This window comes from Notolabrus celidotus, chromosome 6 (assembly GCF_009762535.1).
Source record: "Notolabrus celidotus isolate fNotCel1 chromosome 6, fNotCel1.pri, whole genome shotgun sequence".
Lineage (NCBI taxonomy): Eukaryota > Metazoa > Chordata > Actinopteri > Labriformes > Labridae > Notolabrus > Notolabrus celidotus.
In genome coordinates this window covers 34,711,521-34,730,548 of record NC_048277.1, presented here as the reverse complement: position 1 = coordinate 34,730,548, position 19,028 = coordinate 34,711,521, and the positions used below count along the sequence as shown (strand labels likewise).

Here is a 19,028-nt window from a genome sequence, read left to right as displayed (position 1 = left end):
AAACTATGAAAGAACATTTATGGAATTTTTTTTTTAAGTGTTAAACAAAGCAGAATATGTTTTATATTTTAGATTCTGTAAAGTAGCCCCCTTTTTCCTTCATGACAGCTTTGCACACTCTTGGTATTCTCTCAGTCTGCTTCATGAAGTGGTCTCCTGGAATGGTTTCTAATTAACATGAGCCTTGTCAAGAGTTCATTTGTAGAATGACTTTCCTTCTTAATGTGTTTGAGACCATCAGTTGTGTTGTTCAGAGGTAGGGTTAGTACACAATGGATAGCCCTAATTGACTACTGTTATAATCCAGATTATGGCGAAACCAGATTATTTCATAGTTTTGCAGTCTTCAGTATTAATCTACAATGTTGAAAATAATTCAAATAAATAAAAAACATTGAATGAGAAGGTGTGTCCAAACCTTTGACTGCTAGTGTGTTTATATTAGTTTGATCTATGTTGGAGACTAAGCTGTATTTAGTTTGCTGTGAGCTGCATGTGTGACTGTAAACAGCTGTCCTTTCCCAGACTCACTTGTAAAATTGAAATGTGAAGTTGTGCAATGGTCCAAAAGTGTCTTAGTCACTGCTGCTGCAATGAGTACAATATTAAGACACCTAGGATTGGTTGGGATTTCCCCCTCTCTGTTCTGTAGACACCTGCCTCTGCAGAATACTTCATCACTATCTGAGACACACTGCTGCTGTAATCCACCACAAATATATCAAAATAGAAGCCAAAAATAAAACATTTTCTAGTTATTTGACCCCTTTAATTTCAGACCAGACTATAATACAAATAGAAAACACATCAGAAATTGACTTTCACTGTCAGTTTCACTGCTGTAGTGACGGTACAATTTAATGAGTCTCTGTCTATCTTGCACAAATACATCTACAGGTAATGTTTGTTCCTGGTCTTCCTTACACTAATGTGTTTTTGTTAGTTGGACAGTATGCAGCTGTCTTGTGAGATAGATGAGTATGTTTGTTCTTTGCATTTCATAAGCAACCAAGATGTCTGCCTGTGATGTGAAACAGCTACTTATTGTAACTCCTTCTCCTTCATTGCAGGTTTTATCTCATAACTTATGCACAGTGATGAAGATCCCACACGACCCCGTGGCTCTGGAGGAGCACTTTAAAGACGACGACGAGGGTCCGGTCTCCAACCAGGGATACATGCCGTACCTGAACAAGTTCATCCTGGATAAGGTGGGTCTTGCTTGAAGAGTTGGTCTCTCCATGTTGTCTTTAGTTAGCTTGCAGCTACGTTCAGCTCTGGACATTGAAGCTTCCCTAAAGAGGAAACAATAACATTCAATGGTTTTGACCTCTGAGGTTTCTTTTAGCCAAAGTGAGTCATCGCTCTGCGCTGTAAGTGACTCCTCTTCTCTTTATCTGGAAAATGAGACATTATCAGGAGAACAAAACACAAACTTGACCTTGTCCTTTTCCAGCAGCAGCAGTGAGTGCTTTCTGCTGTTTTCGCCCTGGGTTTGGCTTCTCAGGCATGCTGATTGTTGGTGTTTGTAAGGGCCACGTTTATGAAAGGATAGATATTGAGATATAAAGATATTATAGACAATCAATGTGGTCTCAGCAGATGTGTGTCTAATATGAGTCTGGTCCTGCTGGAGGTTTCTGCCTGTTAAAGGAAGTTTGTCCTTGCCACTGTAACTTGCTAAATGCTGCAAAGTGCTCTGCTCATGGTGGATTAAGATGAGATCAGACTGAGACCTGTCTGTAAGATGGGACTGGATCTTATCCTGTCTTAATGTTGGGTCTTTGTTAATAATAGAACATAGAGTATGGTCTAGACCTGCTCTGTTTGGAAAGAGTCTTCAAGCAAAGACCCCTTAAATGAGTGAGAATGAAGTCATAATTTAAAAATGGACGTCTGTGACTGATTGGTCGACTGCTGTAACAGTCTCCTTATTGAGTATGAGTACATTGAGCCGGTGACGCTCTCTCTATTGTGTCCATCAGTCGTTGTGTAGTGCTGAGCTCAGGCAGCGACACAGAACCATTTATTGAACACTGAGTCGGCTCATTCAGCTCTCTGTCTGTCGCTCTGTGATGATGTCATTAGAGGTCGTAACTTGAAGGGATCACTTGTGATTGTTCAGCTGGGAATCCTGCTTTGTCATGAGTCGTCTGTGGGAAAGATCTGGAGCTTTTGTATTCCTTGAGCTCCAAAAGAGTGCAGACGCTGTGTCAAATGTTGGTTTGAAAATCATTTAAACCTTGAATTTAACCAAAAACAGTGTTAAAGGTGAAATGTCCCATTCTTGCCTGATGTAGGAGTTCAGCTGCTCCAAAGTTCAGGGTCCCTTTAGTTCGAGTTTTGTTTCATGGTGCTCCAAATGTTCTTAATGGTACTGCAGGTGGGCCAGTTTAGCACCTGGGCTCCTCTAATACAGACAGAGCCATGCTGTTGTAATATGTGCAGAGTCTGGTATGTAATGGTCTTGCTGAAGTATTTTAGGTCTTCCTGAAAGGCATTGTCTGGATGGCAGCATATGTTGCTCCTAAACCTGTAGGTATTGTTCTGCATTAATGGAGCCTTCCCCGATGTGTAAGTTACCCATGCCATGGACACTGTGATAACACACCAGTTGGTCCCTCTCTTCTTTAGAGCAGGGGAAGGGGTGTCCAAGATTTCCCAAAATACAGTCAAATTTTAATCCATCAGTCTCCTGATGGACAGTTTTCTGCTTCACCTCAGTCCATCTGAAACAGGCTCAGGCCTTATATGATTTCATCATGGTATGGTACAGTTTTAACCTGATGTAGGGATGAACTGTGACACAGAAAGTAGTTTTTGGAAGTCAGTTTGAGCCCAAGCAGTGACTTCCACTACAGGGTCATGTCTGTTTTTTGTTGTTGTTGCTTTTTTAAAGTTATATTTTGGGGTATTCTGGAAACTTGGGGGGCAGAGAGTGGGGGATGACATGCAGCAAATGGTGGAGGCTGGAAGTCTAACCTGCAACTGCTGCAACAAGGACTATAGCCTCTGTATATGGGGCGCACTTAGACCGCTAGGCCAATGGCACCCAGTACAGCTTTAACCTGCATTTTTGAATGCATCTACAAACAAATGTTTTTTTGAAGTCAGTTTGAGTTCATGCAGTGACTTCCACTACAGAGTCATGTCTGTTTTTTAATGTAGAGCCACCTGAGGGCTTGAATGTCACAACCAACCAGTATTTGTTTTTGGTCTGTGTCCTGATTCTCTGAACCTTTTATGTACTGTTGTTGATGAAATCCCCCAAATCTTTTTTTTAGGAACATCATTCTGAAATTGTTGAACCATTTGCTCTCATATGTTTACTTTTGAGAGACTCAGCCTCTCTGGAGACCGAGTCATGTTACTACACCTCCTCCAGGTGTTTGTTTTTTTATATATGACAACTTTTTTTCAATGATTTGTTTTCCCTGTCCCAACTTTTTATGAACATGTTGCTGCCATCAAATTTTAAAATGAGCATATTTTCTTTACATAAAACAGAAGAATATTTCAGTTTCAACATTTGGTTTGTTGTGTTTGCTCTATTTTTAAATTAAGTATTGGGTTTATATTATTTACAAACCATTAGTATCTGTTGGTCAATATTTCACAGAGCATCCAAATGTTTTGGAAGTTGCATACTGTGATATAAAAATACACAAACTTTGTACACTAATAGAAATCTGCCATTTAAAACACAGTAAGTCTAGATGTCCTGGTTTGCTCATGGCTTAATGGTGTGTTGGTGTGTTGGTGTGTTGGTGTGTTGGTGTGTCGGTGTGTCGGTGTGCCTGTGTTTGTGTTAAATGTGTTGACAATAAGACTTTCCCTCAGAGAGATCTTAACTCTGTATTGTTTGAGTTTCCCTTGTTGCTTTTAGATGTCAAACATGCAGGCGGATGCTGGCACTGAGTGTTGTAAGGAGGACCCGCCGTGACGCTCTTTCTGTGCCATGCTCTGATTTATTCTAAGACTCGTCAACCTCTGGGCGACTTCAGTATTTCTTTGTATCGTGAATGTTACCTCACTGCCTTCTTGAGACATTTTGTAGATTCAAAGAGGTATGACGCGTCTTACAGGCAATCACGTTGCATTATACACCCGCTGTGTGACGCAGAATCACTCACCCTAAACTCTTGCAGCAGTAAGGAAACGTTACATTCTGGATTCAGTTCCAGGAACAGAGACGTGAAGTCATGTAGTCAAGAAGTCAAACACCCTTTTTTTAGATATCTTTCCACACACACACACACACACACACAAACATAACCCACCCATCCATTGAAGTGGAGGTGACCAGGCCGGAGGAGAGCGAGGGCGTCGGTCAGGGCATTCAGCTGCTCTCTCTCTCCTGAGGAAACTCCACCCGGTCACACAAGGAAACTGTGTGTGTGTGTGTGTGTGTGTGTGTGTGTGTGTGTGTGTGTGTGTGTGTGTGTGTTAGTGTGTGTGAGTGTTGTGACCAGAAAGCTTGGAGTCCTTTGACGTGAGTTGAGCTGCCAGTCCAGAAACAAAGGGATAGTGAAGGTGATGCCACGGCCGTTTGAAGTCTAATGGAGCGTGTCATGAAACCAGTGAAACCAGTGAAACGGGTGATCCTCTGTGGCACTGAATCGTCTCTAGGATGGTGTGTGTATTCAGCATAGATAAACAGCTCTATTTATAGCAACATGTCAGACATTCCTCAGGGTTTTTATTATGTCAGGAACGAAGGATGAAAAAGTCTGGGGAGATAAAGGTTTCACTACAAAGAGAGCAAGTTTTTCTAAATTTAGTAGAACGATGACTACACATGATAGAAACCTCATTTTTTAAATCACCTGAGTTTGGGTATCAGCTAATACCAGGTATTCCACCCGCCGTCAACAATGACATCACACACATCTGTGATTCTTTTTGTATGTGTGTGTACTTTTCAAAAGAAGAAGCTGTGATTCTCTTGATTTAGCAGCTTGTAACAGTAGGCTTCTCCAAACCCACCTCAAATGCTTCTCTCCCGGTGTTACGGTTTTAAAAGTGACCCTGCAAACTGGAGACCTTCAGTTGAACGTGTCAGTGTTTGGAGCGAGTGTTTCTTTCACTTTTTTTCATGTTTTTCTGCTTTTGGAGCACAATTTCAAATTTGAGGAAAATTTATTTCGACAGGAACCGGGTCAACTTTTTTGTCAAATTGTTTTTTTCAAAAAAATGTTTTCGAATTTTTTTTTCAAATTTCTTTTTTTTTCAACATTTTTCTTCAAAAAATTATTTTCAAAATTATTTTTTTTCAAATTTTTATTTTTCAAATGTTTTTTTTTTCAAATTTTTTTTTTCAAATTTTTTTTTTCAAATTTTTTTTTTCAATTTTTTTTTCAATTTTTTTCCGAAAACAAATCACAGTTATTGTTTATTCCATCTGTGATTCACTTGATTTCTCTTTCTTTCATTAGTTTTTATGTGTTCTATCTTTTTTGTATGTGTGTGTACTTTTCAAAAGAAGAAGCTGTGATTCTCTTGATTTAGCAGCTTGTAACAGTAGTCTTCTCCAAACCCACCTCGAATGCGTCTCTCCCGGTGTTCCGGTTTTAAAAGTGACCCTGCAAACTGGAGACCTTCAGCTGAACGTGTCAGTGTTTGTGGAGTTTACACAGCTGTTGAAACACAAAGGGAGTTCCTGGGAATGCAAACTAGTTTAGTTTTTTATTAAGATTTCAAAATATCCTCATCAGATATTTAATGATCGTCTAAAGATGTTTATGAGGGATGCATCCGGCTGAGAGTCTCCAGTTAACAGGGTCGCTGTTTAAACCAAAACACCGGCCGATCTCTGCCACGGCTTTTTGAGTTCAAAAGGATTTTAAAGCCGTGTTGAAACGTCTTTGCTACTCGTGCTTATCTCCTCTCACGTGTTGATTCATTCATTGCTTTTCCATGTTTTTAACCGCAGGAAAATTTTTTCACTTTTTTTCATGTTTTTCTGCTTTTGGAGCACAATTTCAAATTTGAGGAAAATTTATTATTTCGACAGGAACTGGGTCAACTTTTTGGTCAAATTGTTTTTTTCAGAAAAAAGTTTTCAAATTTTGTTTTTCAATTTTTATTTTTGTTCCAATTTTTTTTTCCAATTTTTTTTTCCAATTTTTTTTTCAACATTTTTTTTCAAATTTTTTTTCAACATTTTTTTAGAAAATTTTTTTTCAACATTTTTTTAGAAAATTTTTTTTCAACATTTTTTTAGAAAAAATTTTTTCAACATTTTTTTTCAACATTTTTTTTCAACATTTATTTTCAACATTTATTTTCAATTTTTTTTTCAATATATTTTTTCAATTTTTGTTCCGAAAACAAACAGTCATTGTTTATTCCATCTGTGATTCACTTGATTTCTCTTTCTTTCATTAGTTTTTATTTGTTCTATCTTTTTTGTATGTGTGTGTACTTTTCAAAAGAAGAAGCTGTGATTCTCTTGATTTAGCAGCTTGTAACAGTAGTCTTCTCTCAGCCCACCGTGAACGCGTCTCTCCCGGTGTTACGGTTTTAAAAGTGACCCTGTTAACTGGAGACCTTCAGTTGAACGTGTCAGTGTTTGTGGAGTTTACACAGCTGTTGAAACACAGAGGGAGTTCCTGGGAATGCAAACTAGTTTAGTTTTTTATGAAGATTTCAAAATATCCTCATCAGATATTTAATGATCGTCTAAAGATGTTTATGAGGGATGCATCCGGCTGAGAGTCTCCAGTTAACAGGGTCGGTGTTTAAACCAGAACACCGGCCGATCTCTGCCCAGCTTTTTGAGTTCGAAAGGATTTTAAAGCCGTGTTGAAACGTCTTTGCTACTCGTGCTTATCTCCTCTCACATGTTGATTCATTCATTGCTTTTCCATGTTTTTAACCGCAGGAAAAATTTTCACTTTTTTTCATGTTTTTCTGCTTTTGGAGCACAATTTCAAATTTGAGGAAAATTTATTATTTCGACAGGAACCGGGTCAACTTTTTTGTCAAATTGTTTTTTTCAAAAAAAAATTTAAAATTTTTTTTTTTTCAAAAATGTTTTTTTTCAAAAAAAATTTTTTTCAAAATGTTTTTTTTTTCAAAAAAAAATTTTTTCAAAATGTTTTTTTTTTCAAAAAATTTTTTTTTCAAAAATTTTTTTTTTCAATTTTTTTTTTTTTTCAAATTTTTTATTTTTTACAAAAAAAAATTTAAAAAATTTTTTCAATATATTTTTTCAAATTTTTTCCGAAAACAAACACACCAGAACACCGGCCGATCTCTGCCACAGCTTTTTGAGTTCAAAAGGATTTTAAAGCCGTGTTGAAACGTCTTTGCTACTCGCGCTTATCTCCTCTCACGTGTTGATTCAGTGAATCCATCTGTGATGAAATATAGCACCATCTAAAACAGCGTCAGCTGAGTCTCTTCATGCTAACAGGCTAACTGTTGTGTTGCTCATAATGATACCCGCCTGTCCGTCTGCTTCTAAGGTGTCATCTGTGATGAATGGCATTCGTCTTTGTTTTACTGCCCTCTACTGGTCTGGTGGTGTAGTGCATTTACTTTTTTTCTTTTCCTCATATGTCCTGGCCTGATTTGCACAATCTACCCGGGACTTCAGCCCGCGGTTGAAACGCAGACAACAATGGGGGCATAGGAACCTTTTAGTTCTGGGGGCTAAAAGACCCCGGAACTCTTGGTCGAAATGCACCTTAAGTGGTAGAGTTGACCCAGTCTGCAGAGGTTGGTAGCCTAGCTTCTGTGCTAGCTTACTACTGACAAGTACCTCTTAGAAAAAAGGTACTATCCCATTAAGCTAACTTTTTTCTGCCAACTTCCTGCTAAAATATGTGCCAAGTCAGGGTGAGATGATGTGTGGACGCAGCAGGTACGCAGGGATAGTCGGGATTCACTGAGACTGAGGGATCAGGGCGATGTTGTAGTTCATGTTGAGCAGTTCGTCTGCTTTATTCTCTTTACTGCTAGCCTCAGTCAGTGACAAATCGCCTCCTCCTGCACGCTGCCCTGCTGGTCCTTCTCACCTAAAACAAACAGAATGAAAGTTGTAGAAGTATCAGATGCAGACATTCTCCTGTGGTGAGGTTCATGTGTGAAAGACAGCTTCCTGAAAACCCCAGGGCCTGAATTACTCAAGAGTCAGGAGTTATTGTAACCATCTACATCAAACACCTGTTGATTATTTTGTCGGTTTTGCTCCTTAAAGCGTGAACAACGGTTTTCATTTCCTCTTTTTGAATGACTTTCATTTCATATCACGCCTGCACACACACCTCACTCTCCCTTCATCACAGCTGCAGACTTCTCCTGCCGTAAGATGCTTCTATTGGAGAGCTGATGTTTCCTAACAGGAGCAGGTTCTTCTCTCTAACACGACTCGCCTTGCTGTAGTTTTTCGCCCTGTGAGAGTCGCTCCGATAAGGATCCTGAATCCTAATGAACATGTGGCAGCGGAGCGGGACGCTGACAAGGCTCTGATTGTTTCTGTGTGGAGACTGAGAAAGAGAGAGAGTGATGGAAGGAGCGAGAGAGAGGGGTTAGAAAAGACGTGCCACGGAGGGAGAAAGACAAACAAGACAAGCATGACACAACAATGTGAGAGCCAGAGCTTCTCTTTCATAACAAGCCCCACTTTCACAACCTCACTGCTGTCATCCTGCCAGTGTCTCTCTCTTCTCTCTGCTCTCTGCTCTCGGTCAGTGCTGACTCATTTGAAACCTCACGGATGACACAGCCTGGACTCGACTGTCCTCGTCCTCTCAGGAGGGATCCACGCTGCTGAGGGAGGACGGGACGGAGTGACATCAGTGTGTTTTTAACTGAGGCCTCCACAGTTTGAGTTAATGAGGGAGGGATGCTTTCACAGCAGCATGCAAATGTTTTTAAGTGGTACTCCACCCAGAATCTATTTTCAGGCTGAAACTCCACCTGTATGCTGAGAGGAGTGGAGCGTAAATAAAAACAGGAGCAGCTGTGTTCAGCTTGAGTTAACATCTGTGACTCCAGGGTTTCTGAACACCTTTCAAAACCAAATTTAAAACTTTTCAAGACCCAGACGAAGTCAGAACGAACAGCAGTAATAATCTTAAGGGCCCCGCCACGCCGCAGGCAGCGGTTTAAGGGCTTGGAAGTCGCCATGAACTCTCTCATAAACAAGCAAATCCACAAAAAGGTTAACATCAGATCGCATAACGCTAACTTGACAGTGTAGATTCAAGTATTCAGAGATGTATCAAAGTGCTAAGACCGCTTACAAGGAAAAATATCCATCCATCCACTCATTTGATAAGGATGCCTCCTGTACGCCTCCCTGGGAGATGGCCCTGGGGTAGACCCAGAACTCCTTGGAGGGATTATATACAGTATATCCCACCTGGTCTGGGATCGCCCAGAAGGAGCTGGAAGGTGTTGCTGGGGAGTTGATCTGCTTGGACTGCTACATCTGAGACCCGACCCTGGATGAGCGGAAGTAAATGGATGGATGGAACTATAGGAAATAATATTGTGCTCTCTCCAGGAGCAGGACCAGAATTTAAAGATGACACAAACATCAAAAAACATCAAGACCAAAACAGAAACGTCATAACTGATTAAAAAACATTGATGACATTTAGAAGTCTAATAGGAAGTCTGATAAGTAAACATGCAAACTGGCAAAGTGAGGCCCGTCTGTCGCTGTAGGACGTGGACTCTATTAGGTGAAACTTCAAAACCTGTGCAGTATGTTTTATTTTTAAGTCTTTAGTGACGTCCCATCTCTTAAAGTCTCTTCTTAAAGACTGCAGCTCTTTTGGAATCTGTGAATTTCCTTCCTTCACTTTTAAGAGAAGTGTGGTTTTGACGACTCAAAGCTCTTTTCACACTACTCGTCACATTCCCCAGTTCACACCATGTTCACACCACGTTCACACTTACGTCAGGAGATGCTTTAGCAGGGGGCATCAGTGTTAACTCTTTATAGTCACATGCATTCACACAATTTACTCTTCAGCATGTGACTGCAGAAGCTGGGATCGAACCACCAACCTTCAGATTGTGAGACAACCCACTCCACCACTGAGCCACAGCTGTAAAAAACAGGGTCTGCTTTCCCATCACTGTAATGTTCTGTATCAGGTGTGTCTCACACATGGGAAACAGAGGACAGCTGAAAGACCAAACTTCAAGCTTTAATTACAGCTTACTCTCCAGCCTTCAGGGCTGAGGTCATCACAGTCGTTTGGGGGGATTTAACATCTTTTAATCCCTTTTAACATCCAGGTTTCCACACAGGCAGGCACTCAACCTCAGCTGCTACAATAGAGAGTTACATCAGATCCTGTGCAGCCTTTGAAAAGTTCACTTATTCACTCTGGGCTGAATGTCTCTCTAATTAAACCACCGTGAGAGAAATCCAGATCATTTGTTTTGCAGTTTGTTGTTTTTCTCGTTCATAAAAAAACAGACGTTACTCTAACCGGTTATTAAATCTCATCTTCAGTTAAACGGCACATCAATGAACAAACTTTAACTGCATGTTAAATCTATATCTATCTGAATCTATCTAATCTTTATCTATAAAGCGCCAAATCACAACAAATGTCATCCTCAGACTCTTTCCAAACAGGGCAGGTCTAGACCGTACTCTATGTTCTATTATGAACAAAGACCCAACATCAAGACAGGATCAGATCCAGTCCCATCTTACAGACAGGACTCAGTCTGATCTCATCTTAATCCACCATGAGCAGAGCACTTTGCAGCATTTAGCAAGTTACAGTGGCAAGGACAAACTTCCTTTAACAGGCAGAAACCTCCAGCAGGACCAGACTCATGTTAGACACACACCTGCTGAGACGGAGGAATGAATACAGCCTCAATATTCCTCATCATGCTTTACATGGTCTCTCTCAAAGCCTGATGGGAACCCTCTGATTGAGACTTGAAAAACTTCCTGCCTCCAAAAACTGTCTGTTTCTCCTTATTTAACACAAGATATAAAAAGCTAAGTGGACTAGTGAATTTGAAGTATGTTGTGCATTTGTATGGAACTTAATGTTTACATTTTATACAGCTTTATAGCTTTACTCCTCCACATCTCTTCATGTCTTTTCGGCACTATTTGTAAGCTCCTTTTGGGGTTCTTTAGCTGGTTATGAAATGGTTTTAAATTACAACTGGTGCATCTATGTGATGAACAAAAGCCAGTGAGACCATTAGGTTAGGATTATTTCTCTAGAGTCATTTTAATGCTTGTAAACACTGCTGACAGGCCAGTGTCAGACACAGTGAGTTACAACACACCGCTAGAACCGTCCTTTGTTGACGTTTCCCACACTAAAGACTCTCGATGAAAGACACAGTTAAACAGGATGAGATTTCAGTTGCCCAAAGCAAAGAGGTGATGGTTGGGGTCCAGTAGCTCCTCAGGTTGCTCTCACATCTGTGTGAGATAACCAATAGACCAACTTATCTTAACGTTAAGGTGACATATTCCTCTTTTTTTCATCAATATATATTGGTCTAAGAGGTCCCCAAAACATGTCTTTAAAGTTTATGTTAAAAAAAACACTTTAAAATCAGATTTTGGTCTGCCTGAAAAGCCCTCTTCTTCAGCCCGGCTCAGAACACTCTGTTTTCTCTCTGGCCACGCCCCCTCATGAAGTGGGTGTGGCCTCGGCTCTCCGGCACGTTGATCTAATGTTTACATGTTAGCTGAATATACACACTGCTTACAGACCCGCGTTACTTCAACCCTCCTGCACCTGCAGCAGGACCTTTCTGAAGGATTGGTCACAGATTTAGTGTTTCTTGTTGTTTTATTTATCAGTATGTCGACGTGTGTCTTGGTACACAGCTACAAACATGTAGCTATGTGGCTATGCTAACTAGCGCTAGCACTTATCCATGAAAAATAAAAATCATCCACTAGATCTTCAAATCTGCAGACGTGGGGAGTAAAACCGACCTTTGTGTTTATTAAGACAGCCTACAACTAGCATGCCTCCCTCCTAAGCTCCTTGTTAGCACACATGTGTGCAGGTAATGAAAAACAGAGGAGGGATTGAGTTGTATTTTATACAGTCTATGGGCTGAACAAGCTCCGAGCTCTGACTCCGTGACAGACCGGATGGCGTTGTGACGTATGAAAAACACTGAAAACTGAAACGGCTCGTTTCACACACATTTACAGAAAGGTGGAGAAATCAGAACAGGGGCAGAATGGACTTTTTTCATTTTCGGGGGGTTTGTAGACAGGGACACATATCTCAGGTAGAGAACCATTAAAAAGTCCATTTTGCATGATATGTCACCTTTAACGTTAGGGTTTGTCTTAAAGGGGTCTGAAATGATGAAATATCTGATCCCATCTGTTGCAAAGAACAACAAAAAACATAACACAGATTGTACTAATCTTCACAGAGGTAGACAACCAACCACTGAAGTGAAATTCTTTCTAGAAACTTTAAGACACCATGAATAATAATCTGAACCTGCGCAGGGCAATAACCAAGAACTTCAAAGTGACTATCATTATTCCCCCACTCTCAAGACCAGCCTGAGATGGACACCAACATTTTGCCACAGTGTCAAAAGGCAGAGGGGGAATGTACTGGATCTCTTCTCTAAGGGTTGATTTGATCTTGCTGCTTTCACTGCTGAGAATGAATCACCATCATTATGGGGTTTTGACCAATTAGAATCAAGTATTTAAAACCGGTTTAAGATGGTTACACTTGGTGTGTATCTCTTCGGGGTGTCCTTGTTCTTCACGTGTGAAACACAATCACAATCTTGATCTAGCTTCAGCTCAAACTGTTTATAATGAAGTTGCTTTTAGCTGAAGACAGAAAAGTGTCATCACATCTGTTGGTTGTAAAATGAACAAGCCGGAGTATTAATATTCTGTGGTTTATTCTTCCTCTGTTAGTTTTAGTTTTGATATGAGGAGGAGTTCAGGTTGAGCCAGCTTCTGCATCAATGGCTGCCCGTTGTGGTTACAACACATTTCTCACAGGGGTTGTGCCTAAAGAGGGTTTCTCAGTCCAGGTGTAAATGTTATTCTTAGTGAGCTGAGTTTTGAAGGTTCACTTCTCGTTTAGTTAGGTTTTTAATCACAGAGACGGTTGCTGGTTGCTGGAGTTGTTTTGGTTTCTCGTTTGGGACGGGACACTAGCCAGCGGGTCGAGATGTGCTCCTGAACAACACCGCTGCATGCTCGACCTGCCAGGGGTCTCCATGGAGACTCTGCTCGAGGAGAACAGTTCCCCTCCACAGAACCAGGAGTTCCTTTTCAAGAGCCTTCCTCACATTTCTCTCTGGAATTTGAACTTTTGACATTTTCCTTTTGTCTGCAACAAACCTTTCTTTATCGTCAGGTTTCAGAGTTTTGTGCTGACAGGATTTTTAGTATCTCTCTCTCTCTCTGTGTTATCTCTAAATAGACATCTATATGGAAGCCCAGTTTAGCCAATGCTTTAAAAAGGATCCTGTGAATAATAAGAAAGAAGTGTTTTTGGATACTAGGTCACTATTTAGAGATTCTCTGTCATAGTATTAAAGTTTCAGATTATTTTAAGCAACTAACTCTTTCTTCACAGAAACCTCAGGAACCTCCAAACAAGACGTTCTACTCTTGAAGATGTTCACATTTTCCCCCTTCTGGTGTTTTATTTTTTCCTCGTCTCTGCTTCCTCATACTTAAACAAAGTAAAGGCAGACGCCGTTCTTCCTTGGTGTCAAGAAAAACAAGAAAAACTGACTCACCCTTCTCTGACTCAGGTGACTGATAACTTCGACCGTCAGGACTTCAACAAGATGTGCTGGACGCTGTGCTCCAGGAAAAACCTGGACCAGAGCCAGCTGTTCATCTCCAACGACGACGCCTTCAAGGTCTGGTGCATCTTCAACTTCCTGTCCGAGGACAGATACCCGCTGACCATCGTCACAGAGGAGGTGAGTGTTCATCTCAGTGTTTTCACCCGGCTGTAAACACGTTAAAGTTATGTGTTTCCATAGAAGGTATAGACTCACTTCTGGAGCCGTCATGATCTGCTGCTTTTGTCAACTCAGTCTCTGCTTTATTCACCTCCAACGTGAATGTATATCCTCCATGTGTTTGTCTACATTACTGAAAAGCAATCATTTCAGTCTGGAGAAGAGTGTTCCAAAGAGTCGCCGCCACAAATTCAAATGCACGATCTTGTTTTGCTTCAATTACACAAAAGGGAAAAGTAGAACCTTGTCACAAGACCTGAGGGATCCACTGGTGGTGTAAAGATGGAGCAGGTCTGAAATAGACACAGGAACCTGATAATGCAAGACTTTATAAGTGAAACATGTTTGTTTTTATGACAGGAAATCTGCAGAGAGACAGGAAACATTGGTGGTAGAGAGTGGGCGAAGACATGCAATATATGGTTGCGGCCAATGAATTGAACAGGCGTCCCCTGTATGTGGGGCGTGTGGGTTTAACAATTGTATTACTTACTTCTACTATTATATTGATTTAAATGTGGCTTTATTATTTTACTAATTCTAACTTTTTATTTTATTTTAAAGCTGCTGTGAGGAACTTTTGGTTTGTATCGATTCTGGCGCCCCCCTTGTGGACAACACGATACCTCTTAGCTCTTATCCTGTACATGCAAAATTTGTATCTTCAGACAATAACCTCATCCTGTTGTGTTTAACATATAGATGTATCACACGGTGTGATTATTTGCCATGAAAATAGACCTAACAGGGTGTTTCTAAAGCAAGATGTCAATCATGTGGTCTGACACCTACCCCCTCAGAGCGGTTTCAGGCATTAAAAATGACAACAGAGAAGGTATCAGTGTTGTTGTGGATGGTCTTGTTTGCTTTTGAGGGTCGAAAAGAGGCATCAGTATCATTTTCAATCTGTTTCTCAACCAGTTAAAAACTCCTCATAGTGCCTTTAATGTATTCATGTATTTATTTTGATTTATCTGCTCAGTTTTATGGATATTTTTAGCCTTAATTTGATTTTCCTCACCCTTTTTTAAATGTATTATTACTTATATTAACTATTTATATTCTTAATGTTAATTTGATGCTTTAAATTATTTAATTTTATTTATTTTTTCACTTAAAAGGACCATGCACATTAATGAACACTTCTGCAAATATGCCAGAATTAGCCAAAAGGCTAGTTTACAGCTGTAGTCCCTTGCCAGATGTTAAAAAGGCTCCCTAAAAATTTTAATTACACATATTTCATTGTTGTCGGTGTCCATTAGTCTCTATCTCTAGCCATTATTTTATTTCTGCTTCTTTCTTTTTGTCAATCGCTGTAAACCACTTTGAATTGCATTTGATTTGTACGAAAGATGCTTTATAAATAAAGCTTGATTGATTGATTAGCCTGCTAGGCCACCTGCACTCTGTGAAACAAGAACTTTAAAGTGACTCTTGAATTTGAAAGTTGCCCCTCTGGGTCAACATGAGACGGTCGGGGGAGGATTTACAATGTTTGTAGAAGCAGTGCAGCCTCCCCACTTCAAGCTCAAGCAGCACTTAAAGCTGCTTTAGCTGAAAGTCTGAAAGTCTGAACATACCAATGCCAGCACATCTGATATAACATGATATCGATAAAGTCTGCAGGATGCACGCAACATCTCAACGCTTCAGTATCACATTAAATACGAACGCTGAAATAATCGCCTGACCCAAAGCAGGAAACCTTCTTATCAAAAAGGAAGTAAACAAGTCAGAATCAGATGAAGGGTTAGATGTCGACACTCAGACGTTTTGTCCTCAGCTTGTCAAACCAGACGTTTCTTGTTTCCATAAAACCTTGTAATGCAAAAGTGTATCTTTTTCATTGTATTGATCCTCCATCAGTGGTTGTTTGTGTGTAAACATGCTGCATACTGCCTGATGACACTCCTAGTTTAATTTCCAGGAACGGTAGTTACTTTAAAAAAGGAAGTCTTTAACGCTAATGTTCAGCATGAGTCCACTTTCCAGTGATAACTTCCCCCTTCACTATTAAGTCAAATAAGTAGCTTCATGTTTCTTTGACAGCTCAGACCTGAACTTCAAACTGTGTTTCAGTTGCCCTGTTGTGTTTGCAGAGCTTCACTGCTGCAGGGACCGGCCACACGAGAACGTCTGTTACTCAAGAGCAGAAAAGGAAGTTTCCAGCTTCCTGTTCTTTAACAAACGCTGGAAGATTTATTGTTGGGTTTAACAAACATCAGAGCTGAATCACAGGAAGATTGTTTGCATAAGAAATAGAAGTTCATATTCCCCAATCAGCCTGTGCAAAGGTGGACAGCAGGGGAGTACAGGACAGGGCAGATAGGGTGAAGTATATAAAAGGTAGAAAACATGTTCTGTTATCACACTGTTTCTGACTCTGTGTTTGTATCTGCACACAGATTGAATACTTCCTGCGTAAGCTGACGGAGGCGATGGGGGGCAGCTGGGTGGAGGAGCGTTTTGAAGACTACAAGCTGCAGCTGAACTCCAAGCAGCAGAGTCTGAACGCCTGGGACTTCATCAGGCTGGTGGGGTCGGGGCACTTCAGCAAAGGCATGGACCGCCAGACGCTCTCCATGGGCATCAACGAGGTCTTCCAGGAGCTCATTCTGGACGTGCTCAAACAGGTGGGCTGCAGAAACGCCTGCACACGCAATCCTGGAATCAGGAGTGCAGCACATGTGTTAAAGTGGCTTATGCACCTTGGGATGATTGAATTGTTAGGCTATAGCTTCCTTGCATGAAGCCAACAACTCTATTAACAAATCCATGTGACTACCTCAGCACACCAACGACTGTTAGAGGCTTATATTTTCTAGCTCCATCCCCGGTCTGGTCAAGACGCCTTTCAGAGGAGAGGTGAAATGTCTTCAAGACTTTCTACCGAGTCCAGTTGGATCAAGCTTTGAATTTCCTTGCATGAAGTTTTGAAAGTAAAAACCTCCTATTACTGGTCCTAACTAAGTTCTCTATTAATTGAGATGGTCACACAGAGAGAGACTGAAAAGTTAGTGGAAAAAGATTGGCAAAAAACAAAAGGACTAATCAGCAAGAGGCCTGGATTAATATGGCTTTTACATCACTGCTGAAGAGAGAGAGAGTGATTTTGTACTTTACACATATACAGTAACATGTGTTAGTTCCTTTAACACATTCGTGTTTGTTATTGAAACATGATTATTATAACACAGCAGAGAACAGAGGCAGGCTTCATTTGTCTTGTGCTGGCAAAAGCTACAGCTCTCTGTGTGATATCAGCAGAATGACCTGAAATCAAACTAACTCATGGGAGTACAGCCATATGATGAGTCCTCACTGATCACATTCAAGTACAGAATACTGTCTCTATGTCAGGATGGTCCTTGGCATTAGATCTGTGGCTGTGATCTTCAGTTGAAAAGACGAGTTGTGTGATATTACATTTCTTTTCTTTTCAAGTATCGGTCTCAGCAGATGTGTGTCTAACAACCGAGTGTATTTTTTAACTTTAACACCCTTTAAATAACTTTAATAGATGAAGTGCATTCTCCTCTATCCCTCTTTCCAACCCCACATGGTCTCAGCAGACGTGTGTCTAACATGAGTCTGGTCCTGCTGGAGGTTTCTGCCTGTTAAAGGAAGTTTGTCCTTGCCACTGTAACTTGCTAAATGCTGCAAAGTGCTCTGCTCATGGTGGATTAAGATGAGATCAGACTGAGTCCTGTCTGTTAGATGGGACTGGATCTTATCCTGTCTTGGTGTTGGGTTTTTGTTAATAACAGAACGGTCTAGACCTGCTCTGTTTGGAAAGAGTCTTCAGATAATGTTGTTGTGATTTGGCGCTATCAGGGTTCCCACTCTTTTCCAGAGATCATTTTCCAGGACATTTCAAGGACACTTTCAGTGATGACCAAGCTGGTATGACAGTCTAAATTTAGTTCCTAATTTAGTCCCTAAATGTTCCTCTCAGTGGAAGTCTGCATTGAAGACATGCAGTCTCTGGCTATTGATGAAATCATCTCTTACAAGCTTTAAAATTATGGCAAATTGATTATAGAATAATGCAACCGCAGAGGTACAGCACTTCACTTTATTAGTGCAACCAATCAACAATGATGGGCAACATCTCATCTCAGCTTTCTCTTTTCTCAAAAAATATAAAATTAGCTAAGTAAAAAACAAAAGAGCCAGCAAAGGAATCTGGAAGCTATGGAAGAGGATTAGTACGGAAGAGGATTAGGGCCACTGAAAAAAAATAAATAATTAAGGTCAAAATTCTGAGAATGAAGTTAGAATTCTGAGATTAAAGTCAGAATTCTGAGAATAAAGTCAGAATTCTGAGAATAAAGTCAGAATTCTGATTTCTGAGAATAAAGTCAGAATTCTGAGAATAAAGTCATAATAATAATAATAAAAAAAAATTGACTTTAACTTTTTTTTTTCAGTGGCCCTAATCCTCTTCCATAGGAAGCTGCCTTAGTGAAATAAATAAATAAATAATAATAACAATCAGAGGATCAGTGCATTAATTGACCTAAATAGATCTGAATGTCAAAAATGGCCACAAATGTTGAATAGGGATGTGTTTGTTTAACCCATAGACTGTAAAAAATATGGACGTAGTATCCGTGACGTCACCCACCTGTTTCTAAAGAGCTGTTTTGAGACCAATCGGCTGCGGCAGCCATATTGCTTCTGTCCAGCCAGTGTGACGTAAAGAGGCGGGCTTTGAGCCTCCTAGCCAACAGCTGCAGTGTTCCCACAGGCAGCTGTGCCTCTCATTGGAAGACTAGTAATCTCAATATCTTCGAAAATTGCCGAATTAGAAAAAAATTCACCCCCCTCACAGTGAGAGGACATCGAGAAATTAGCTATTCAGACTACACTCATCTTTTGTACCAGGCTGTAAACATGTTTATTAACGCTGCAAAGATCGTCTTTTCCCCATTCATGTGTATGTGACTTCCGGTACTTCCGGAGCCAGCCTCAAGTGGATCCTCGATGAACTGCAGCTTTTAACACTTCCGCATTGACTCATAATTTTAGACCGGAGGTTGCCGCTTGGT

The 19,028-nt window shown here is 40.4% G+C and overlaps 1 protein-coding gene across 1 annotated transcript in view; it reads left to right on the top strand.

Moving 5' to 3' along the window:
- The window catches only part of swap70b (switching B cell complex subunit SWAP70b), a 45,967-nt gene that overhangs the window by 4,548 nt on the left and 22,391 nt on the right, over positions 1-19,028 (top strand). Inside the window, exons 2-4 of the mRNA XM_034685274.1 lie at positions 1,071-1,211; positions 13,759-13,932; positions 16,383-16,610. Coding sequence (XP_034541165.1) covers positions 1,071-1,211; positions 13,759-13,932; positions 16,383-16,610 — 543 coding nt within the window. The remainder of the gene's footprint in view (positions 1-1,070; positions 1,212-13,758; positions 13,933-16,382; positions 16,611-19,028) is intronic.